The sequence below is a fragment of the Gossypium raimondii genome, chromosome 7 (assembly GCF_025698545.1).
Source record: "Gossypium raimondii isolate GPD5lz chromosome 7, ASM2569854v1, whole genome shotgun sequence".
Lineage (NCBI taxonomy): Eukaryota > Viridiplantae > Streptophyta > Magnoliopsida > Malvales > Malvaceae > Gossypium > Gossypium raimondii.
Window position 1 is genome coordinate 41,406,725 of NC_068571.1, and position 26,768 is coordinate 41,433,492.

At 34.3% G+C, this 26,768-nt stretch overlaps 2 protein-coding genes across 2 annotated transcripts; both read left to right on the forward strand.

Annotated features, from left to right (window-relative positions):
• The first annotated feature begins 5,775 nt into the window (after positions 1-5,775).
• LOC105790942 (calcium-transporting ATPase 1, endoplasmic reticulum-type) lies at positions 5,776-11,434 on the forward strand. The gene is made up of 9 exons (XM_012618770.2): positions 5,776-5,863; positions 6,611-8,125; positions 8,527-8,593; positions 8,693-8,814; positions 9,017-9,298; positions 9,383-9,760; positions 10,193-10,302; positions 10,416-10,644; positions 10,736-11,434. The coding sequence occupies exons 2-9, from the start codon at positions 6,713-6,715 to the stop codon at positions 11,318-11,320; spliced, it is 3,186 nt and encodes a 1,061-aa protein (XP_012474224.1). The 5' UTR covers positions 5,776-5,863; positions 6,611-6,712; the 3' UTR covers positions 11,321-11,434.
• A 5,734-nt stretch (positions 11,435-17,168) lies between these two features.
• Positions 17,169-18,277, forward strand: LOC105790937 (17.6 kDa class I heat shock protein 2). Its single transcript, XM_012618749.2, has one exon. The coding sequence runs from the start codon at positions 17,576-17,578 to the stop codon at positions 18,038-18,040; it is 465 nt and encodes a 154-aa protein (XP_012474203.1). The 5' UTR covers positions 17,169-17,575; the 3' UTR covers positions 18,041-18,277.
• The last annotated feature ends 8,491 nt before the right edge of the window (positions 18,278-26,768 follow it).

Here is a 26,768-nt window from a genome sequence, read left to right on the forward strand (position 1 = left end):
TAAAGGTCGTAAAGTGCATATTTCTGGGATACTCTTCAGGTATGAAAGGTTTTAAATTGTGGTGTCTGGAAACCAACAAAATAATTGTTAGTAGAGATGTCACATTCAATGAATCTGTCATGATTCATTCAGAAAAGGGGTCGCCTACATTTAAAAACATAACAAACCAGAGTGTCTCAAATAAGGTGGAGCCGAAAGAAGAAATAGTAAGTGACATCGCGATAAGAAGGAGCATGACATCACAACATCATGACAATCAGGGACATCATCCTGACGAAGAAACACATGACATCGCGACGACACGAAAAAATTTTGGTTCTCACGAGATCGAAGTTGTTTTATATCAGTTTGAGACTTCATCCGACTCACAAGTACCCTCACCATCTCAATTAACGAATTATTAGTTAGCTCATGATAGGAAAAGACGAGAAATCTGACCACCACAGAAATACTATGAAGGGAACCTAGTGACATATGATTTAAGTGTTGTAAAAAGCATTGATTCAACCGATTCTTCATGTTATTTCGAGGAAGTTCAAGCCTTCGATTTTAGCAAATGACTCGTTGCTAAGAAAGAAGAGATGAAATCACTTCAAAAGAATGAGACTTGGTGGCTAGTTAAACCACCCATCGGTAAGAAAATAGTTGGTTGCAAATGGGCATTTAAGAAGAAAAAAGGTTCAGGTTCAAACGACACTAGGTACAAAGCAAGATTAGTCGCAAAGAGCTACAGTCAAGTCGAAGGGGTTGATTTTCATGATGTTTTCTCTCATGTTGTGAAACATACGTCCATTCAAGCGCTTTTGGCTCTCATTGCATTAAACAATCTTGAGTTAGAGTAGTTAGATGTAAATACTTCTTTCCTTCATGGTAACCTTGAGGAGGACATCTACATGCAACAATCGGAAGGCTTCAAAACTGAAGGTAAGAAAGATCATATTTGTATTCTACGAAAATCATTATATGGTCTGAAGTAGTCTCCTCGGTACTGGTACAAAAATTTTGACTCCTTCATGTTAAGTATTGGTTTTTCACAAAGTAAGTATGACAATTGTGTATATTTACAATATCTTGATGATGGTTCATTCATATATTTGTTACTCTATGTTGATGACATGTTGATTACGACTAAGGATCCATCTAAAATTAAACAACTTAAAATCATGTTTAACTCTAAGTTCGAGATGAAGGATTTAGCTGCAACAAAGAAAATTTTGGGGATGAAAATTTCAAGTGATAGACGTTTCAAGAAATTATTCTTGTCGCAACAAAGGTATATAAAGAAGATCATTGAGCGGTTTGAGATGCAAGACTCAAAACTGGTAAGTACTCTCTTAGCTGCACATTTTAAACTTTCAATTTCAGATTCCCCTTAAAATGAAGAAGAAGAAGAAAGGTATATGTCAAAAGTACCTTACTCAAGTGCAGTTAGAAGTTTAATGCATGCAATGGTATGAACTCGTCCCGATATTTTACATGTTGTTAGTAGATACATGGTCAAACCAGGTAAGTTACACTAGCATGCAGTTAAGTGGATTTTTAGATATTTGAGGGGTACTTCAAATATGTGCTTAAAGTTCGAAAGAAGCCAAAAGAGTTTAGCTGGATATATTGATTTATATTATGTAAGAGACTCAATTTAAAGTAGGTCTCTCACATGTTATCTATTTGATTTCAGAAATTGTGTCATTAGTTGGAAAGCTATACTTCAAGCCATAGTGGCTTTGTTAACTACTGAAGCTGAATACATGACAATCACTAAAATTGTAAAGGAAGCAATTTCGTTAAGAGTCTTGTTTAGCAAATTGGTTAATGAGAAAGGGGCAACTATCGTATTTTATGATTATCAAAGTGTCATACATCTCACCAAAGATCAGATGCACCACGAAATGACAAAGCATATAGACATTCGATACCATTTTGTTCGAGAGGTGATCATTCAAGGAGATATTCAAATTCACAAAATTGGCACATAACACAATCTGATCGACATGTTGACAAAAAGTCTTCCAGTTTCAAAGTTCGAGCACTACTTGGACTTGGTAAGTATTCGACAAAGATTAAATTAGGCCCGTGATAGGGCTTGGCAAAGGAGTTAAGTGAAATACAAGTCAAGGTGGAGATTTGTGGAGTATGGCTCGCATTTCAGACAAAACAGTAAGTGACATCCCGACGAGATAAAGCTTGACGTCACGACGAGCAACCGACATCACAACAAGAAGAAAATTTTCATCCCGACGACGCAAAAGCCACTTCACAATGTGGTGACGTGTTTCTCAAGTTTCTCGGTTTTCTTCTCTCAATTAAACTCTGTTTTAGTTTCTCACTTAAAATTTGATTAACCTAGGGATATTCTAGTCATAACATTTATGAATTTTAAACTATAAATAGGCTTTAGTTACCCTAGGTTTATACAACAACATAAAATATACAGATTGAGAGAATTCTGTGCTTTTGAGTTTGAAGGGTTTTTCTTTTGGGGTTTCTAGTTTTTCCTTTCTTTGATTCTCTCCATCTTTGTACATATTTTATATTAGTGAAATCTCTTTTTTTTTCCATAGTTTTTATCCTCTTTTTGAGGAGTTTTTTCACGTAAATTTGTGTGTTCGATCTTTTCAATTTCTTCTTTACTATTCTTGCTCGTTGCATATACAAGTTTATCCCTAACAATACACATAATATATGAATTGAAAGTTGATTTGAGATTTAAAAAAAAAAAAAAACTATAACATACTATGAGTCCTTTGATTATTCTTTGTTTTTCTTTTAAAACCTCTTAGAAAAAAAAGCATTATAACACACTCCAAAGACATAACATTTTCATTCTTTGTAATTTCCTTCCAACCTACACCCAACAAATTCCAAGGACTATCCTGTTTAATACATCAACATTTTGCATCTTATAAGACAAGGAAAATGGTACTAAAGCCAAATATGATTTCAAAGAAAATTTATATAATTAGAACAAACAGGAAAGAAAAAGCCTAAAAAGGATAGAAGACGTCGGGTTTTGTATTTGTCCCCAAAAGTTGCTAAAGTGCAAAGCCCAAAGTTGTGGTGAGCTGAAATTGAGCATTGTCCACTCTATTTTGCCCAAAAAATGGTCCAAGTTATATACCCTTGTTGAGAGAACAATCCAGATGAGGGGCTAGAAATAAAAACGAAAAGTAGACACGAGAGTCAACAACTATTGGCTGAGCTTTGTCTTAACTATGAACTCATCTTCGCACTTTGTTTGGTGACAGTTTCCCTCGGGCCAGATGACATGATAAATTCCAACTTACTCGTACAGTTTTGTCCCCATCTTTTCCCCCAAGAGAAACAAGAATAGCATTGCTCACTATAACAATACAAATTTGATGACATCGAGTGATGAAAGTGAATGGCAAATAGGCAATATTCCATTCATACCATTTTCATGCCTACTGCGGAAACTCAGTTTCACTTAAATTTCCTGGTAACTAAAGTAAGATTGAATTGCAGAAAAATATGCAGCGTTTTCAGACCTCCAATCTGCAACTTGTTTATTTCTTTGAGAAAGTGACAAGAAGACGCAGATAGGAATGATTACAGTTTAAAATATTCATTGATGATATGGATAGGTTTAAATTAAAAGAGAATTTTCTCGTTGACGTTGGGATTTGGAGTGCCTGTGACATTTCCTAATCCCCCATTGAATGCAACACCAGTGATTTCTAGCATGCGTCAATGTGGCCGAAATTTCCCTGGAATTTCCATTGAGATAGAGTATGTATTCTGAGTCTTCCTATGAAAAACACAATCATGGACCCTGGCCATCAATAGTTGTGCAACAAGATGCCATCTAAGCTCCCAATTCATAGCTATTAAAGACCAGCTGATATGTTACATTTATATGTACAATACAAATACCTCACATTTATCCTAAAAAAAAAATAGAGAAATTATAATGTTACATCAAATCGATACATTAGACTAAAACTCACACATAATAAATCTTGAATCCTAAGTACTCAATGCTCAAAATCTCTAGTACTTTCACTAATTGTGCCAAGTTTGATTGGTAACATTAATTTTTCTTGAGTATATTCATATGAGCGCATATATATACATTTACCTAAGCTCAAATAACAGTGAAGGCTAGCTTGGGTAATCCTATAATGAATTATTTCTTCAAAATAGAATTAAAAGCAAACTTGACTTGTTTAAACATTCCATATCCAAATTTGACTTTACACATTTTCATCTTGAATAAATAAAATTCATGTTAGTTTCCTAGCATTGGAAAAGTTGGCATATAGAAGAAAATCCTTTTTAAATTTGTAAATATACACTCAATTGCAAGAAGAAACTCTATCACGCCATCTTTATGTCCCCACAAGAAAACCCCCAATAACAATAAAAAGAAACTTAGAATGGTCACACAAATCAATAGAATATTTGAAGGGTTAATATATAATTGACCCCTCAACTTATCCATTTATCCTTAATTGGCTCCTAAACTTTATTTTGGACCTAACCAATTCGATGGAGCCATGCGATAACCTCTCAATGTGCTAAGTAACAAACATAAATTAAAAAAAATATAAATATAAATATATAAATTATGTTTACTTTCTGAGATGTTGCCACATGACATCACCACATTGACTAGAAATGCTATGGTAACACAAACTAATGATGTTAGTGTAAATGGACTAACTTGATTGATGGAATACAAGTTTAAGAACCAATTGAATCTAGAAATATTTAAGAACCATCTAGATACAAATAAATAAGTCTAGGGCCCAAATTATATATTATCTCTTATATCAACCCCAAATTCTTTACTAGCAAGGGAAGTAGGAAAGGAATAGGAAATTTTTTAAGCATTAATTAGAAAGTTTGCATTTGATGAATTTATAAACTATTAATAAATTGTACTATGGTATGTTATTAAAAAAAAATGAAAATTTTATTATAATTGCTTGAAAAAGAAAGAAAGAAAAGTGTGCACCTTTACGAAAGGGGAGATTCAGTGTGGGAGGCCACAAACATTGAAACAAAAAGGTCGCCCCTATTTGTTTGCCACATGGGAAAGGGCATGAAAAGCGATCACTTAACGTGGGCCTATCGTTTGATCTATGAACACGTGGCAATGCCTTATTAGTTAAGGCACTGTGGAATCTAGGTCCTTCTAAGAAGACAAAAGAGAATACGCACATAGAGATAGAGAGAAAGCGATGTTTTCTAGCCATTGGATCGCTCTCTCTCCTTTCTATTTATTAAGATCCCAAAGATCAAAACTGTAGTTAAAAGAAAAAAAATTCTTTTTAAAAAAATTATAGAGTAAAAAAGAAAAAAGAGAAAGAATCAGAAGCTGAGTGGAAACAGAGAAACTCCAGGATTTTGGTAAGCATTTTTTATTTTTTTTTCATTTTTACTTTTGATTCATATATTTCTATTGTGTTTGGTTGCTGAGAAAATTTAATGAACAGATAATTTAGGAGAAATTTAATGATAAAAAATGAGATCGGATTTATGGATTCAATCGAAATTTAGAACTGTTTTCTTTGTTGGAAGTGAAACATAGAAGTGCTTAAAGAATAAAGAGACTGGATCAGTGAAAATGGGAGACAAGGTGGAAATCAAGAACGAATAAAATATATACGATGAAAAGCAGTTAAAAATCTAATAAAACCGGAAATGATATAATATTTCATTGATATGGACTCTTTTTAGCCCAAGTGATCATAGATTGAAAGGCCCAAATTGGGGCCCTTAGGGCATCTGATTGATTTTCAATTATTTTTTTCTTTAATTCGTCCTTTTAACTGTCCAACTGCTCCTCAGACTCTTTCTGTTCTCTTCTTCGGTTCTTCACATCTTCTTCATTCAGTTTAAGGTTAGATCTTTCAGTATTTCATTTTTATTCCCTGAATGTTTGTCTGGTTTGGATGGGTGTTCATCTGTCGATCTGGTGATATTGAAGTCGCTCTTAACGATAAAATTTCCAATTTTGATTTGGTCAAACTCAAAACCGACCTTGGGTTGTTTCTCTTTTAGTGCCAAACCAGAACTATATAATGATTTCTTTTTTTTTTTGTCAAGTTTTAAGCAACTTTGAGCGCAGCTTTCCCATGTATAAATCATGAAAATGACGACCTTAGCATGCAGGAATTGTTTTTTGCATCGCCTTTTCTATTTAGGAAATGTTCTATCAATATTGGATGCCAAGTCTTGCTGAACACGAAACTAAAACCTGCTTATTAAACATGTTAATATCTTTAGAATTCTTTTCTCATATACTTCTTTTATACTGATTTTCCTTTGCTTCTTTTTGAAAAATTTTGATTTTTTTTTATAATTTATGCTGACTCATCCTTTCAAGTGGTTGAACCGGAAATTAGAGATGCTTCTGGGTAACTCCAGTTTTTTACTCCTTGGTTAATTGTTTCTAATGTATAAATTTGTAAAAAGAAAAAGAAAAAGTGGAATGGGTAATGGAAGAAAGCGGTATTCTTTATTTACTCTTTTATTGCTTTTCTTATTGTTTTGGGGACAAATAGATTGGTAATTTTTAATGCTTACTGGGTTTTTGTTAATTTACTTTGTTGATCATGATGTTACTTTAATTTTTTTTTGCTTTCAGGTCCACTGTTGAAGATAGGAAGTAAAGTTTCAACTTTTAACTTAAGCTATTTTGATTTTTCTTCAATTACTTGAAGAACTTTTTCTTCAGCATTGAATTTCAATGGGGAGAGGTGAGGAAGACCATGGGAAGAGAGAAAAAATCAGTGCTGCTTCTTCCAAGGTAGAAAATTTTCCTGCTTGGGCAAAGGATGTGAAACAATGTGAAGAAAACTTCCAAACGAATCGAGAATTAGGATTATCAAGTGCTGAAGTTGAAAAAAGGAGGGAGATTTACGGATGGAATGAGTTAGAAAAGCATGAGGGCACATCAATATTTCAACTAATTCTGGAGCAATTTAATGACACATTAGTTAGGATATTATTGCTTGCTGCTATTATATCATTTGTTTTAGCTTGGTTAGATGGTGATGAAGGAGGGGAGAAGGAGATAACAGCTTTTGTGGAGCCGCTTGTTATATTCTTGATCTTGATAGTGAATGCCATTGTTGGAATATGGCAAGAAAGCAATGCAGAAAAAGCCTTGGAGGCTCTGAAGGAAATTCAATCAGAGCAGGCAAATGTAGTTCGAGATGGTAAGAAGGTCTCAAATTTGCATGCAAAGGAGCTTGTCCCAGGTGATATTGTGGAGTTGAGAGTTGGTGATAAGGTACCCGCAGATATGCGGGTTTTGACTTTGATAAGCTCAACTGTAAGAGTTGAACAGGGATCATTGACTGGAGAGAGTGAAGCTGTGAGCAAGACTGCGAAGGTTGTTCCCGAGAATACAGATATTCAAGGGAAGAAATGTATGGTTTTTGCTGGAACAACTGTGGTCAATGGAAATTGTATCTGCATGGTCACCCAGATAGGCATGAATACGGAGATTGGGAAGGTGCATTCACAGATTCATGAAGCATCGCAGAGCGATGATGATACCCCGTTAAAGAAGAAGTTGAATGAGTTTGGAGAGGTTCTAACAATGATAATTGGAGTGATTTGTGCGTTGGTTTGGCTTATTAATGTGAAATATTTTCTTTCTTGGGAATATGTTGATGGCTGGCCTAGCAACTTTAAGTTCTCATTTGAGAAGTGCACATATTACTTTGAAATTGCTGTTGCATTGGCTGTTGCTGCGATTCCAGAAGGTTTACCAGCAGTTATTACAACATGTCTGGCACTGGGAACCCGAAAGATGGCTCAAAAGAATGCACTTGTCCGTAAGCTGCCTAGTGTTGAGACTCTTGGTTGCACAACGGTTATCTGTTCTGATAAGACTGGTACTTTGACTACCAATCAGATGGCTGTTTCTAAGCTTATTGCTATGGGTTCAAGGCCTGGCACTCTGCGAGCTTTTGATGTGGAAGGAACTACTTATAATCCTTTTGATGGGAAAATTCGAGGCTGGGCTGCTGGTGAAATGGATGCCAATCTTCAAATGATTGCAAAGATTTGTGCTGTTTGCAATGATGCTGGTGTTGAGCAATCTGGGAGTCATTATGTTGCCACTGGAATGCCTACAGAGGCTGCACTAAAGGTGACTAACCCCATTTCTGAAATTGAACCCTGTTCTGTATATTGGATATGTCTATATAAAGCCAAACTGACCTGAATTAGAACCAAAGCAAAAACTTAGCTTTGAACCTGTTTTTCTTGTATCATATTTTGGATATGGATTATGTTCATTTTAAAGTGATATAATAGGGACACCTAAATCGCTGCATCAACAATTCAATCGTTTCAATTTACTGCTTGATTCTGTGTGCTGTATTTTAAGCTTGATTCTGTGTGCTGTATTTTAAGCTTGGCCTTGTTTGCCCATGACACTTGTGATTTGCTTTCTAGATTTGGAGAGTGTAAACTCTCGGTTTATACTAAATGATCATGTTGCATATTTTCATCTTGCTGAGATTCCTATTTGGTTCTTTTTTATTTCAGGTTCTGGTTGAGAAAATGGGATTACCTGAAGAGAATGGCTCCTCTTCGGGTCATGGGGACCATCAACGTACGTTAGCTGATTCATTTCCTATTGTTTTGTTGTTTGTTAGGTGATGCTTTCTGGATCCTACCGAGCTTTCTCTTTTCTTTTGTTATTCTACACTAGGCTGCTGTCAAGCGTGGAACAAATTGGAGCAAAGGATTGCGACACTTGAGTTTGACCGTGATCGGAAGTCCATGGGAGTTATTGTGAATTCCAGCACAGGACAAAAGGCATTGCTAGTAAAGGTCTAATCATCTCTCTTTGCCTTGTAACATGGACTGACCACTTGTTGATTTATGTTGCCCATTTGTTCTCCTCCAATCTCCTTTTCTTTTTGGTGCCAGTAAACATCCTAGTAAGATTTTATCATGATACTTGCTGCTGGTTAAAATTTATTTACACGTCCTTTCAATATGGCACTCTGATTGTGCATGTGTAACGTTTCAGGGTGCTGTTGAGAATCTGTTGGAGAGGAGCTCTTTTATGCAGCTACGCGACGGCTCTATCATTGAACTAGATCAATATTCAAAGGATCTTATTTTACAGAGTCTTCATGAAATGTCAACAGATGCATTACGTTGCCTTGGTTTTGCATATAAGGAAGAGCCTTTTGAGTTCACGACATATAATGGTGATGAAGATCATCCAGCACATCAGCTTTTGCTTAATCCATCCAATTATTCTTCAATTGAGAGTAAACTTATTTTTGCCGGTTTAGTTGGGTTAAGGGTAAGCTGCTACTTCTGGTTTGTTTGCATTTTTATTTTCTTATTTCTGCCCCTTTTTCTGAAGCACTTGGATAAACCTATGAAGGATCCCCCTCGGAAAGAGGTTCGCCAAGCAATTGAGGACTGCAAAGCAGCTGGAATTCGTGTTATGGTCATTACAGGAGACAACAAGAACACAGCAGAAGCTATTTGTCGTGAAATTGGCGTATTTGGATCTTCTGAAGATATTAGTTCAAGAAGCTTAACTGGGAAGAACTTTATGGATCATCCTAATCAGAAAAATCATCTGAGGCAGAGTGGAGGTCTTTTATTTTCTCGGGCTGAGCCAAGGCACAAACAAGAGATAGTTAGGTTGCTGAAGGAGGATGGTGAAGTGGTTGCTATGACCGGGGATGGAGTTAATGATGCTCCTGCCTTGAAGTTGGCTGATATTGGAGTGGCAATGGGCATTGTGGGGACTGAGGTATCCACTACCCTTTCCTATTATATCCATGATGTCCATATGGTTACTTGCTAATTGTATATTGTCAGCTCTCCTTGTGAAATAGCATTATGGGTGATGATTCAGAGACCCGGTTGAATGCAATGCAGTATGCATGGTTGGGCTGCTTTTTATTCAGAATGTATATATGTTGGAACAGCTATACAACTATACCACTATTTCCAGACATTCTATAGATATTGATCTGAGTCACCTACTTATTCTAGACATTTGATAGGATTTCATCTGTAGTTCTTTTAAAAATCTTAGTACTTCATTGCCTATTACCAGGCAATTATAGTAAAAATTCGGCATCCCAAAACCTAGTATGTTAGCAGTTAGTTTAAGTTATTCATGAATGCATAATTTTCTTATTATATCCTCTTTCTCTATCCCTTGCTTGATTCTTTTCAGGTTGCAAAGGAAGCATCTGACATGGTGTTAGCAGATGATAACTTCAGCACTATAGTTGCTGCAGTTGGTGAGGGCAGATCCATTTACAACAACATGAAGGCCTTTATAAGGTTAGTGTTGTTACTTAGATGTAAAGATAGAAAATGAGATTTTTGGCCAATTTCTTTAGTTTTTTATTAACGACATTGACTGACGTAATTTTCTGCTTTAAAAAACATTGCAGGTATATGATATCCTCCAACATTGGTGAGGTTGCTTCTATATTTTTGACTTCTGCATTGGGGATTCCAGAAGGCATGATACCTGTTCAGCTTCTGTGGGTTAATCTTGTTACTGATGGACCTCCAGCAACTGCTCTAGGGTTCAATCCCCCTGACAAAGATATAATGAAGAAGCCTCCAAGACGAAGTGACGACTCACTAATCACTGCTTGGATCTTGTTCCGCTACCTGGTAACTGATTCATGTTTTTCTTGTCCTTGGCTAAATAAATGTGGAATTTTACCAAAGATGTAAGCCCACTTATTTCTTTCATCCGTGCCAGGTGATTGGGCTCTATGTGGGGATAGCCACTGTCGGGGTCTTCATCATATGGTACACCCACCATAGCTTCCTGGGCATTGATCTGAGTGGAGATGGGCATAGTCTTGTTACCTACTCCCAACTTGCTAACTGGGGTAAATGCGATTCTTGGGAAGGTTTTTCTGTGTCACCATTCACAGCAGGTTCCCAAGTGTTCAAATTCGATTCCGACCCATGCGACTACTTTCATTCAGGGAAAATCAAAGCCTCGACTCTTTCCCTCTCTGTCTTGGTAGCCATTGAAATGTTCAACTCCCTTAATGCCCTATCTGAAGATGGAAGCTTGTTAACGATGCCTCCTTGGGTGAACCCATGGCTCCTTTTAGCCATGTCAGTCTCATTCGGACTGCACTTCTTGATTCTGTATGTGCCATTTCTTGCTCGAGTGTTTGGGATTGTTCCCCTCAGCACCAATGAATGGCTGCTGGTAATTGCCGTTGCTTTCCCGGTAATTCTAATTGATGAGCTTCTCAAATTCATCGGCAGACGTACAACCAAGTTGCGCTACCCTGCTGTACCAAAATCTTCGAAGCAGAAAGCCGAGTGATTATTGTTATACAGCACTTGTAATAACATTTTTAGAGGATAAACTTAGAATCTTGTAGTTGCTTTATTTTGAACTTCAGTAAATTTTCCATTAATTTGATTTCCTTTTCATCTATTACATGTTTCATTCGAATCACAACCCATTGGAAAAATATTGAAGCATTCCGAAAAGCCCCAAGACCTAATTCATCTAACCACCAGGTACATACAAGGTCCTACCCTGCATCTTTTAAGTGCATAAACCACATCCACGGCGGTGACAGTCCTCCCCCTTTACCATTCCATTCAAGTATCGGAGAATGATGTTCAACAAGAACTTGAGAATTCCACCGGTTTCCTCGTAGATTAAGCCGATCAAAACACTGACATCTCTAGATGTTATAACCAAGGACGTTACGGTGATGCTTAGCTCCTACTTTGCCTAGTCCCTTGCCTCTCTTTTCCCTCCCTGACATCTCTAAATATCAAACAGACCCCCCCCCCCCAAAAAAAAAAAGGAGATTTTGATGATTTGGAAATTTGGTGAGTAGAATTTAAAATGATAGAATGATTCCTGTGAAATATTTGACGATGAATTGACAATGATGAATTATAATGGAGGGTTGAGATTAGGACAAACATGGCTCCGATCGTTGACGTGAATTGCCTTTAAGGTTATTTTGAAGCACCTTGTTTTTTTGTTGATATTTAAGTTGAAAACTCAGCGAATATTTGAAGGGGAAGTCAGAATCTAGCGCCGCAAGCTAATGCGAATGCCAAAGCGAGAATTTAGGCATCAGACATTGTCACCATCCGCCCTTGTGCAAAGCTACTTGAAGCACCGGGTCAAGTCTGGGATGATGTGAGCTTGAGAAAACTGAGTCAAGAGGTTCACGGAGTGTCTCGGAAGATTCTAGAAGTCCGAATAAACCCCCGAAAGCTCTAGATTCGAAGAAGGGACCGAATCCTTTTAGAATCGAGTAGAAGATTCTAGAAGCTCTAGAATTCTCACACAAATAGCATTTAATGAAGTAGTTGGGAAAGTTCTAGGGAATAGATTTAGGCCGTCTATTAAGATGATTTGTAATCGTCATCGAATGAGACTTGCCTAAGCTCCCATCACAAGCTAGCTTTTGAGATCAATAACACTTCCACATTCTCTCATATTCTCTATTGTTGTTATAAGTGCTCTCTTGTGTACATTTTATCATATTCTCTCTCGTTGTTATAAGGACTCTCTTATGTGATGTCTAGGTTTAGTGTGCCAAAATATCTCCTAATCATTGATGGAAGGTTAATTTAGGCTCGTTGTCGATGGAACCAAGCTTAAGGCCGTGTGGCTAGAGCTAAAGTCTCGACCAATGACAACATCTTCTATATTAAGTTGTGGCTATGGTTTAATACATGTTCAAACTTGTTCACAGGTTGGGTAGCCTGTCTACCCTAACACAACTCGAGCTTGTACAATAATTTTTATTTTTATTTTATCTTGATTTAGTCTCATCCATCTTGAATCTAAATTAAATAATTTTAAAAAATTATTTAAATTTAATAATACAAATATGAAAATATAAATATAAATATAAAATTTATACTTTTTTATTATTTTTAAATAGTGAAGCTGAAGCTTGAATAATCTTTTAGAATTGGATCATGTTTGGATCCACCTAGCCTGTAACTGCTTCTTGTTGAAATATGACTTCAAACATTTTTTGAATTCATGAAAAGATTTTAGAAACATACTCGTGGATCACAGAAGCACCATCATCAATTACAACATCAACATGATTAATAATGTAATTACGAAGGGTAACATTTAAAGTAGGTTTCCAAGGGAACCAACATCCATACCATGAGAAAATACCAATCATTTCCTTAACTATTCCATGTGTAGACCAAGTAGTTTTGTTTCCGTAAGAAAAACTATGTGAGGAACTTGAACCTCGAGCACCGGGTGTTGGTTCCCAAGCCCACGCGGTAATTCCATGAAACCTCATGGCTGTCAGCTGCACTGCTCAAAAGTGCTCGTCGAAACATCTTCACCATAATCAACCCCTAACACTGATTAAAGACCTCGGCAAAGGATAGTCAACATCCATAAGAGTCAGAGTCTTTCACTTGCCAATTGTATGAACCAATCCTTAAAAGGTATTATGATTCCGACGAGAGTGTCTTTTGAAGTAAAACCGGATATATTAGATATTGAAGAAGTCAATCGGAACACCACTCACTTGATCCAATAATAAATTTGAGTACCATAATCATTTTTTAAAATCTAATTCATACATTTGCGTTATAACATTTTGAATATATATATTTATAGTTCATATTTATACTACCAAATCTAAGTATATATGCCATATCTAAAGTCCAAAATCATATATAAAATAGTCTTTAAACTTTGAAAGTTGATGTGATTCTCGTGAAGAAGTACTTTTCGTATCTTCAATCTACTTTATTTCATCTACGCATTTAAACAAAAATGTTAAGCTATGTGAGGAACTTAGTAAATACTCAGCTCAATTCAATATTACTACATGTATATACAATTTAAATAAGTTTTTAATCATTCATTCACATAGTTTCTTTCATTTGTATACTTAAACTTTTAATTCATTTTCAAAATATAAAATCATTTAAATTAATTTTATAATTTATAGTTTTATTTTAACACATATAGCCATTAATCAACTTTCACATCCACATATCAAAATCTTTTCTCATATCACAAACATAACATAAACACTTAATTTATATATTTCGTTTAACACTTAATTCACTTGTTTTACTGAATCACATATATCACTATAACACTTTTACTTTCACATATTACTTTTGTAGTCCTTTGTGAATCTCAAAAGAGTTCAATAATTTTGATACATTATAGAGATCCGGGCCAAACACAAACTCACAACCTATAACACAACTCTGATAACGGGAACTCTAGTGAATACATTATATGACCCATTTCTCTTCTCCTAATCCCTTTTGAACCCCCGCAACATTAGCTTGGTTCCCATCCGAACCCCCAGCCTCTCTCAACTCCAAAATTATTTCATTATTATATATCATATATCCTTTTAAGTTCATTAAGGCATTTACTCACATAACACTTTATTCGTTCCTTTTAAATCACATAAGCATACACATAATATTTTCATTTCACACATTCACATATTCACTTTTATATAACATACTTTACATTTCACATATATATCTTTGCATCACATTAGTTATTCAATTTGAATTACATAATCACATGCATACATTAATTCACATGAACACTGGCATATCACATATTTATAATACTTTATATTTTGGATTTTAATTCATTTTCATATAATACTTTATTTTCATAAAACACTACACTGAAATATTTATTTCACTAATTTAACACACTTAGTAAATTTTAAACATTTTACAATTTAATCCATATATTCATGAAAATTCAACATTTCCTTTTATAACACTTAATTAGTATCACTTTTCACTTCAGTTAAACCTTTAATCACAGTATTTACTTTACATACCAAATTTTACACTATTTATAATTTAGTCCTTTCTATAGTGATTTTTGCTATTCTACATCTATTCACTTATCAATCAATGACAAGTAAATAAATTCCACTCTTTATAATTTAATCCTTAGTTTCATAATATTCACTAATCACTAAATTATCACTTTGTCATTTCTTACATTACTAACGTACCTTTAAATACATATTCACTACTAAATTCAATATCCAATAATCCTAATCATATCTTATTTAATTATTTCATATTAAGATTTAAATACTCAAATATTCAAATTAAAATAAACTAACTTGAATTCAGCTAAGTGCTTACCTATTTCTTCATTTGAACTCAACCTTTCTCTTCACTTTCCTATGCTTTGCTTCACTTTCTTTTTCAACTAATTGATTTCAATGGTAGAAAATGATCTCATAACACTCTAGGATATGAAATTAGGCTATGGTTTTAAGGTAGAACTCAAGGAAAATCATGGAAAATTCTCTCTCTCTCTCTCTCTCTCTCTCTTCTTTTTCTTTCTTTCTTCCCTTATTTTCTTTCTTTCCCTCTTATTTTTGTTGTCCAAGTTGCTTCCATTCAGTCTTCTAATTGTGCAGAAAATTCTACGATTTTCTAGCCGAAAGCATCACTAGCTTATGCTCTGACCCGAGTAGCATGGGGGCACGTGGAATTCCGTGTGAATAAGCAAGGACCACCTTGCAAGGCTAAATACTCCTAGGTGACCAATATTGAAGTAGTATAGTGAGGGAAGGGGGAAAAGAACCCCGTCACCAACATTTCAACACATTTCATGCTTAATTACCATTAGATTTTCTCTTCTTTACACCTCATTGCATGGTAATTTTAATCCCATCATTATGTCTCAAAAATCTATTAATAATGGTAAAATTGCATAGCCTCTCTCTCACAAAGTGAGAAAATTGCACTTTAGTCCTTGTACTTTTCACTTTATTTAATTTAGTCCATATCAACAAATCTCCATGTCATATTCATAAAAAAAATCTTAAAATTTCATCCCTTTTCTAAAATGGTAAATTTACACTTTTAGTCCTTCAATTTTTAAAAACTTGCAATTTAGTCCTTACCAAATTTCATTATTCATACTTTCCCACCAAATGGTTAATTCACCTTTAAAATGCTTTTCGATTCTTAAAAACCAAAATTTTGGGGGTATTACACCATTGATCTTGTTTTATCCAAAGATGAGGGGTATTACACCATTGATTTTCGGGGTACAATGCAATAACTGATTTTCCTAAAATAATAGAAGCCCAAGAATTGCTGTGGTTAGAAGTAGAGATGGTTGGTACTGAAACCATTGCACCTGCTAAATCCCCAATTGCAATAGATGCATCCAGAATTCAAAACAACCCAGGTGCACTAGAATGCATTGAAAAAACAAATGTCTTTCAATCTTCAACTGGTTGCGAATTACTACCAGCCATAGGAAGTACTAAAAAAGAACCAAAATGGTTATGCAACGCCCTTTTATTCGAGAAAGCCTTAATTGGCCTACTATCTATGGCAATACCGCGTCTAGAAAATTCAATTTGGAGCTGATGTAAATCAAACTCAGAAAGGGAAATCCCAGATAACAGATAAGAGGAAGAGAGTCATCTTGAAAAGTTGGTTGATCAACATGCCTCAGAACACTAGTAATCATAGGTTAGTCAGAAATGGAAATCACATTGGGTGTAACACCCCAAAATTTCAAGTATAATATATGGCACTATGAGAAAATATGAAAATGAGTTTATAAAATGAATTTTCTTATGGAGTTAATTTGATTTTAGGAACGGAAATTAGTGAGGATGAATGTGAGTGTGAAATTTTGGAAAAGAACTAAATTGAAAACTTAGAAGAGTATGATGACTAAAGTGTAATTTGACAAAACATAAAAAAAAAAGAAAAAGAAAAAAGTGTATTGATAATGATTTTTAGTATGAAAATGACATGGGGTATGAATGAGTAAGAAGAAATTCACGTTTGGACTAAATTGAACAAATTTAAAACTTAAAATATCATTTTTTTATTTTTACATAATGATATTATGATAGTAAAATATCACTATATTTAATTAATTGTTTTCCTTTCCACCATTTAACCAAACAAAAATGGTTAAACATACTCTACTTTCCTTTCTCGTATTAATTTGAGCAATCCAAATAAAGTAATATGTAGTCATTTCTTTTTTCTTTTACATATATTAATCCAAACATAATGTAAAGTGCACGATCATCGAAATTGGCGAAACAAAAAGTTCACTACCACAAGCTACTGGAAACTGATTGAAAACCCTAAAAGATGGGGAATTCACAGGCTAGATCTGAACTTTATTTTCAGTTTTCTATAGTGTTACTCAACATAGAATTATAAGTCTTAACTGAGAGTAGATACAGGTAAAGCCTCCAATAACGATCTTAGTTCAATTTCCTGTAAAAACAAAGTTTATTTCTACCTTTTTCCACCCGTTAAGAAACCTTGTCATGAACATGCATGTAATAATTTTTATTTTAGGGTCTTGGCCCATTTGGTTGTAGCAAATCATCCATGTTTCGGACTTCAACTGCAAAACGGTTTTCTTCCCATTTGAATCCTGAAACTGTTATTCCTCAAGTCACTAGGTCCTTCCTCCCCGTCTTTATATATATATTTTTTACATATAATACTCACCCATCACCCTCTTCTTTTATCTTTACCAACACGATTAAGTTCCAATTTGTCAGAGCGTTATTTCTCAAAAGCAATGGCGATGCTTCCTCACTTCTACGGCGCCCGACGCAGCCCCAGCGGCGTTTTCGGCCCTTTTTCTTTGAACATATGGGACCCTTTCAAGGACTTGGATTTCCCTCAACCCTCCCGTGAAAAAGCCGCCTTCGTCAACGCACGTGTGGACTGGAAGGAGACCAACGATGCGCACGTGTTCAAGGCCGACCTTCCTGGGCTGAAGAAAGAGGAAGTGAAAGTGGAGATCGAGGACGACAGGGTGCTCCAGATCAGCGGCGAGATGATGTTTGAGAAGGAAGACAAGAACGACACCTCGCACCGCCTCGAGAGGAGTAGTGGCAAGTTCTCCAGGACGTTCAGGTTGCCGGAAAATGTGAAGATGGATGAAGTTAAAGCTTCTATGGAGAATGGGGTTCTCACTGTCACTATCCCTAAACTTCGGGCCAAAAATTCTGAGATCCGGTCCATTTTAATTTCTGGTTAAAAGGGCTTATACCACCATGTCTCGGCTTCAATCTGCTGGGGGGTTTTCCACTCTATTATTGCATACTATTTTACATTATGTGTTGTCTATGATCAGTGTCTTGTTTCTCTTTTGTTGGCCAATTGCCATTGAAATAACAATATATGGGGTGGATTTTATTTTCATTTCACCATTGAAAATGACAATGCATTTGGCTCATTTTCATGCCAATATACAACCTAATCATTTCTTGTTGGACCCAGGTTTTTTTATAATATTAAAAGATTAAAGTACTCATAAAAACCATTACTGCAATCCCCAAAAAAGCACTGGATGTTCCACCATTTTCAGTTTGCTTTGCAAAGGTTATTTGTCCATTTACACATTCCAAAGATTATGAAGAAGAAACTTTGGAGACAAAGAGGAATCTTTTATTGATTATTTATATATACATGGATGATGGGAACTTTGGGGGTTCGTAGTATTTTAAGGGTTTAATGTCTTTTCTTAAAATAAAGGTCAAATATAATAAACTTAGTGCGCAAACCACAGCCGCTACCGCCCGGGCCCGACAAAGAACCAACATCGCCGCCGCCCTTCCCAACTCTAGGGGCTGCCTACTACCCTCTAGCTAATGACTAAGTAATAAACCTCTTAATTATTATAAGTAACATGAGCTATTATTAAAATGATTAGCGAAATAAAGTAATTTATGATGCTAAAAACACTTTTTTTTTAAAAAAAAAATTAAGTTGTATCGTATCCCCCCGATATTCAATTTTTTAAAATAATTGAATTTTTTTTTTTACTTCCTTCTTCTTGGAGTTTTTTCTCCCTAAAAATAATTTTTCTTGTGTTTATTTCCAAGACTTTGTTGCTGACTTATCATGGTGTTTGGGTCTAGCGAGCACAGTTGAAAAGGAAATAGTTTTCCCAATACAAATATAAGTATTTTCTAATTATAAATTAGATTCTGTGATCTTTTGGTCTCTTGACATGTTTATTACACATGTTGAAACTTAACATACATTGTAAATAGTGAAAATGACCGTTCATAGATTCTACATAAGAGTATGTTTGCACTGAATTAAAACAAAAGCAAAGTAAAACTCCTTTTATAATTTGGATAATGTTTTGTTTAAGCGAAGGGAAATAAAGAGTCTTGAAAATTTTAATTTTAATTATCTCAATTTAGAGAAAATTAGAAGAAAAGAAAGAAGTAAAATTGTTTAATTTGTGAAATACATTTTATAAAAAAATATAATTAAAAGAATCATAAAAAATTATTTTAATTTTCATTAATTTACTAGTATTTTCCAAACAAAATATAAATATGGAAAACTACTGTTGAGTAGTTTTTAGAGAGTGTCCTCTTCAGATGGGTGAAATTGTGTATTTATATGATATAGTTATTGTTCATGGATGTGATATTGTAGGTAGGTTCTCATGCATGTCGACAAGTACCTTACTCTAGGGTTAACACATGTTTGCATGATTTGGGTTCACCTTTATGATGGTGCAAACCCACATCATGTAGTCTTATCAAAGAAGAGTTATAAAGTGACTCCTCTTAGAACCTGATTTTTACGAGATGAGAGGTGACATAAGGAGAAGCTTATTATATACTCTTGGTTTTAACTTGTAACATACACTTCGCCACGTGTTAAGCAGTGGTACAACTGTACACAGCTCATTGTTCCCCTATTCTCAAATACATGAATCATTAAAGTAAAGAACCCTTTTAAAAGGAAGTTGCTTGAGCCTTAAAAATAAAACTGTTTGAATTTGAGATTTTGGAGAAGAAACTGTTGTTGAGAAGAGCAACTTTAGAGGTAATTTTCTTAAAATTTACATCATTCTTGTGATTTTTTTGGGTTTATTAGAATACAATAGTTAGGACGAGAGAAAGTGATTGTTTTATTCAGCGCATCTCTTCACAATGTCATGAAGTGAGTACTCTGGTGGAGATAAAAGCTTATGTTTGCACCACCAAAAAGGAAGAAATGAGTCGTGTTTTGGCTGCTCGAGAAATTCAATTACCCAACTTCGCTTACGACTTCTCAACGTTGAAGGATTAAACCGATTGAGCAGCGCCACCGACGAGAGTTTCCTACTTCCACTGCACGTGATAGAGGCATGTTTTCGTTTACCACTCTACCCCTACTTCTACCATCTTCTCGATGAATATAAGATAGCTCCGGGATAGTTATCTAGCTTTTCGTGGTGGGTCACAATGGCATATTTCATTAAATGTAGTCAATGGGAGGAAGTGTCATCAATCTTCATTTTCCAGAATTTGCACTAGCTAAAAGCGTGCAATTGAAAAGGTTCAATGGATTTGTTTTATTTGTCTCCTCACAAAGATGTAGAATCAATCATCTCGAATCGGTCTTTGAACCTTCGTTTAAACCGTTGCAAGTACATACGAGTTAAGTACAAGCTTAAAGGTGGTTTTGATTTTCCAATTGAATGGTCGATACCTAGCAAGAGTATGAGCTTTGATCACTGTTCTTAAGGCATATTCTATTCCAAATTATGCTAGTTCAATTCCTCATTTGGTCATTCTACCTAAAGTAGCCACTCTAGATAGAATATCATTGATGGGCTAATTCGTCATGACAGTCATGGGATGAACCTGAAAGTAAGGTCGCAACTTGCGAGCTGTTACTACTAAAGCAAAAATGAGTTTTTCTATCTTTGAATACCTTTGTTCACTGTTCTGTAACACCTTGCTAACATAATATACTTAAAATTGGTGAACCCCCTATGTTTTGATCATTGTTGCTACCATTTCTTTCGACGTCGCTAAATAAAGATAAAAACTCTCCCCTACACGAGGTGACATCAAAAGTGGCGGGGACATGAGATATAACTTAAGCTTCTCAAAAGCAGCTTGGCATTCTTCTGTCCAACTAAAAGAATGGTAAGCACTTATCTACCATCCTGGAGATAAATCTATTGAGTGCGACCACTCTCCTCGTTAAGCATTGAATGTCTTTTATGGTCTTCGGGGGAGACATATATAGAATAAACCAAACCTTCTCAGGGTTCGCCTCTATGCCCCTTTCTGAAACCAGGAAGCCTAAGAATGTGCATGCTCTCACATCGAAAGCATTTCTCAGGATTCAACTTCATACTATGGGCTCGCAAAACATCAAAAGCATCAGACAAATCCTAAATATGCCACCTCAAAATAGAGCTTTTTACCAATATGTCATCAACATAAACTTCAACACTACGATCTATTTGTTCCCTGAAGATCTTATTAACCAACCTTTAATAGGTTCCATCTGCGTTCTTCAACTCGAAAGGCATAACTTGATAACAAAATAAGCCTTCTTCTGTAATAAAGACTATTTTATCCTAATCTTTTTGAGCCATGGAAATTTGGTTATAACCTGAGAATGCATCCATACAAATCATGAATTTATGGCCCGAGAATACATCTACCAGCATATCGATCGAAGGTAAAGGAAAATTATCCTTCGGGTAAGCTTTTTTAAGGCTAGTATAATCAATGCACATTCTCCACTTTCCATTAGCCTTCTTCACCATCACATCATTTGATACCCATTCCCGGTATGCCATCTTCCTGATGAATCTCGCTGAAAGTAGTTTTCCTACTTCCTGCCTAATGGCCTCCACAACTTTGAGAGCAAACCTTCTTCTTTTTTTGTTTAACTAGCTTGATCTCAAGAAACTTATTTTACCGATGAACAATCATTTAAGGATTTACTCCAGGAATGTCTGCAATTGACCATGCAAAAAATTCTGTATTCTCTCTCAAACACTGAACCAAATCCTATTTTTCTCATTTGCCAACGCTGATGAAATCTTTACTAACTTATCCGTGCTATCATAGAACAACTGTAAAGTTTCTATGACCTCTTTTGCTTCTGGTTTACGAACTCTCTCTTCACTTTTGACATCCAAACTATCCAAATCTAAAACTTGACTAGCCATTTCTATCTGTTGCGAAGCCTGACCTGTTCATGTGTTTGCTTGACTAACAACATATGACACTATCTAGTTATTTGCTGGTCAGACTTCGTAAAACCTATATCTGTCCTAATGGGGAACTTAATCTTCATACAAAAAGTTATAATAATCATCTTAGCTATTCTCATGATGGGATGCCCAAAAATGACATTATAAACCATTAGATGGTCTGCCACAAGGAACTTAACATATTTCGTGATGATCTACTCACCATCCCATAAGGTAACAAGAAGAGTAATGCATTCTTTTACCTCGATTGGATGATTCACAAAATCGTACAAAACGCTCGCCCTCGTCAAAGCTTGCTCCTTCAACCCCATCTTCTGGTATGCTTCCCAAGTCAACACTTCTACAGCACTGCCACTATCAACAAAAATTCTCTTTACCTAAAATCTTGCTATAGTTGCTGACACGACCATTGGATCATTTTCTTGTTTATTACATACTGAATCTTCATCCTCATCATTAAACTCTACCTCCCACTTTTCTTATTGATGCAGCCTCTCCATTGAATTGACTAACATTACACTTTTAATATGAGACTTTTTTTTTCATGTTAGAGGTCATCCACTCTTCATCTGTACCAATTATCACATGTATTATGCCTCTAACCTTTTTTTACCCTTGTCAATGCCCCGCAAACTCTGACCTGACGATGTAGCATCTTGAGCCACAAAGTCTTTCATCTCGCAATTTCTAACTGTCTCCTTAATAGCATCGTTCAATAAAAAATAATTCTAGGTCTTATATCATTCGTCATTGTAAAAATTATACTTGTCTCTCGGATTGGTTCTTAATTGACTACGTCGCATGAGTGGAGGGCTTGAGAAAATGCCCAAACTTTTAACCTGACTAAGAATGTAGGCACGTGCAACATTTAAAGGATGATGCAATCGTAAACCAACTAAAAATTTGAAAAAGGCAAGTGCACCTATCAATTAATAATATAGCTACGGTGAGCACAAATATTGTTCTTACGAAGACTAAAAGTATTAGTAATTACTGTCTTTCTATTATTTAATCGATAACTTTAAGTGATTGATTAAAACTAAAATTAACTAAATTGAATTAACTAAGGAACACTGTAAAGAACAAATCAGGAAAAATAAACAATTAACAACCAAGAAGTGAGACAATACCTAGGAAAGGATTCACCTGGACTTCATCTGCTATTATCAATCTAAATTACGCAATTTCTTCACTTAGTATCTTGATTGGTAGAAATCCCTAAATTATGTTAATATCTCTCCTCGAGACTAAAAGCAATAGACTTTAGGTTGATTAATTAAAATTTCTTTCTAATTAAAACCGCTATTATCGCATTAACTCATCTAAGGATTCCCTTATCATATTTAACACTAATTCGGTAGATTTATATCGTCCTATTTCTAGGATTGCATGCAACTGCACTCAATTACGCTAGATCTACTTTTAAATAAGGTTTATTTCTCCTTTAATTTAAGCACATCAAACATGGATTAATAGTTTAGAAATATCAAACCAAGAATTAAGCACACATAATTGAGAATAAGATCCAAATATTTATTGCGTAAAAATAGAAATCATATAACATAATCCATCCTAGGGTTCATCTCCCTATGTATTTGGAAAATTAGTTCATGATAGCAAATAAAAAATGTAACAAACCGATTTTAATCCTAATCAGAAATAGTAGTTTCGGGACCACAAATCTGAGTCAGAAAAATATTTAAATATTATTTTCTGTGTTTATTATGTGTGAATTTGATTGTGTTAAATTTTCGTGTTTTAATTTTTTTCGTTTGAGTGACCGATTAAAGAAAATGGCTTAATCGCATAAAATGAAAATTTATGGGTTAAATCTAAAAGTACCTAATTGTTGTTGTCTTTATAAAGTGGAGGATTTAATATGCAATAAGGCCAATATATAGTTAGTGGGTGGCAAAGGACAAGTATAACCTTATATATATGTCTGTTTATTTATTTATATAAAGGTTAATTAGGTAAAATAATTATTAAAGTTAATACATGTTAAATATAACAAAAATTAAGCCATATTAAAGAAATAGAAAGGCTTTAAGCTTTGGTATTTTCGGCACATGCAAAGCTTGATTAAGGTATGGATTTTGTTCAGTTTTTGATTATTTTTACGTTTTTGATATCGTTGCTTCGAATACTTCAAAACCCATGTCTTAATTTTATGAATTGATGATGATTTTGAAATGTGCCATTGATGAATGAAATATATGATGTTAGTTTATGAAAAATGAAATATATGTGTTAGATTAACATGTTTTTTTTTTGAATTTTTGGTGAATTTGAGTAATTAGGACTAAATTGTGAAAATAATTTTTTGAGGGACTAAAATGCGAAATAAGTTAAATGTGTGGGCTTGTATGAAGACTATGAATATTCGGCCCTAGCATGATGTGTGCAAATTTTGTGTATTTTGTGTTTTAAGCAATAGGGACTAAATTGCAAAAAGTGTAAAATATCAGGGGCAAAATAGTAATTTTCCCATTTATGTGTTTTGGATTAAATGGAATGAATGTGTGATTAAATTAGTTAAATTTGAATTAATTTAGATCAAGAACGAAAGAAAACAGAATTAGATCGGGGGAAATTAAAAGTTATCAAATAGTCGATTATATCGTCCGACAACATCCGAGGTAAGTCTACAAGCATATAAATGTTTTTAAATTTGACTATATATATAGATTACATGATAAATGAAATTGTATGAATTTTAATTGGTGTTGGCCGAATGTGATTTGAGCAAGAGAAATGTATTTTGAGTTCGATTTGGTCAGGTTTTAGTATCCGAAAGCCCCGTACGAACCCTAGGAATAGATAGGATACTTATGTCATGACATAGGATTTTTGATATGTGTTTTCGTGTAAGACCACGTCTGGGATGTTGGCATCGACTTGTGTTTACGTGCAAGACCCTTTCTGGGATAGTGGTATCGATCTGTGATCACATGTAAGACCACGTCTGAGATGTTGGCATTGTACGAGCTTTCTGACTATCCGTGTATCCTTTTTAATTCTGAACGGTTCAATGGGTAATATTAAATAAATACCGAATGTGAAAACAAATTAGAAGGTTCAGGTATGTATTTATACCATGTTATGAAATTAAGGTAAGTTGTATATTGAATTAATGATTCAAGATTAATTAATATATGCATGATATGTAAGTATGTTTATACTTAAGTGATTTGGTTTATAAAAGCAAATGTCATATAAAAGATTTGGCCTATTATTATAATTATAATTTATGAAATGATGAATATACATGTATTTGAGTATTTATGTATCCAACTTTATAAAGCTAAATGCTTATTTATATTTGATTTAGTTGGTTTGGCAAACTGGTTTGAGATTAATGTTAATATGAATAATATTTACTTATGACTTACTAAGCTACGAAAGCTTACTGTGTGTATATTTATTCTTTGTTTTATAGATTTTGGAAGTGGTTACGAGCTCAGGGATCGTCAGCAAGACTTGTCACACTATCGACAATTTTCTTCGGTACTTTACTAAGTTGATTTTGAGTATATGACATGTATAGCATAGTTGGAATGTTGATTTTGGATCTAGTACTTGTAAATGTAATTAATAGCCATGCAAAAATGGATTATCTTCTTTTGATCGAGTTTGGTGTCTATGCATATGGTCTTAATGGTCATTAAAATGGAGTTTATATTTATGCATATTTGATTATGGTATAAGCTTGTGATAGGTAAATAAGTGTGTTGTATATAGTTTGGACATATTAAATTCAGTTAAGTGATTAGTATATGTATAATTGTTATGCATTGGGTGATGGATTGATTTGGTTATGGGATGAATTAAATACGAATGTATATTTATATATTTTGATTGATGCTAAATGAAATGTATGTGTGGATAGGTATTAGCAAGTATATCATACTTGTATGGTGTGATTTGGTTTTAGTATTATATAGATTCGGTTATGGTTTATAAGTATAGAGCTATGTTTAATCCTTAAGCCTTTGATAAATTGTTTGAAATGATATTGTTAATTATGTATATTCGCTATGGTATAAGTTTTTATATATGTGCATATTGAATTCGGTTTTAAGAATTTAGCCTTAGCTTGTTTTATATGTAATATAATTACTTTGTTTATGTTTGTGTGTATAATCTTGGTTAAGGTAAGTTTATGTTTAACTTGTTTAATATGTTTTGATAGTGAGTGATGAATTAAGTTATGAGTATAGTAAGTATAAGTCTTACATGAAAATTTGAAAGTGTTAAGTCATTAGCTAAATTATTTGATTGGTAATAGATGACACATTATATATATATGTACATAATAGCCAAGCTTCATTCAGCTAGGTTTAAGTTTGAATATATATATTCGACCTTATAGGTAGTTACCAAATTCGCTATTATGTGCTTGTGTATTTGGTTAGGTGAACTATTAAATTGTTAAATTTATGACTTGGTTATGTAGCATATTCGGTTATAGTATTTGATTAAAATAGGTTCAGTTATATTATTATAATGTGCTAAGGATTAAATAATTTATGTTCAATGATCGAATATGCTTATATTAACTATATAGAGATTGTGAAATATGGATGGTTGAATATGTCTAGGTTATTTGAGTTTGATTGAAATGGTAAAATGTACACTTTTAATTTGCTTGAATGGTTAGCCTATGTACTTGAATTAATTATTAAGCATGCAAATTTGGTATACTTGATTTGTTTCATTTTGTTTATACTATATAAAAATA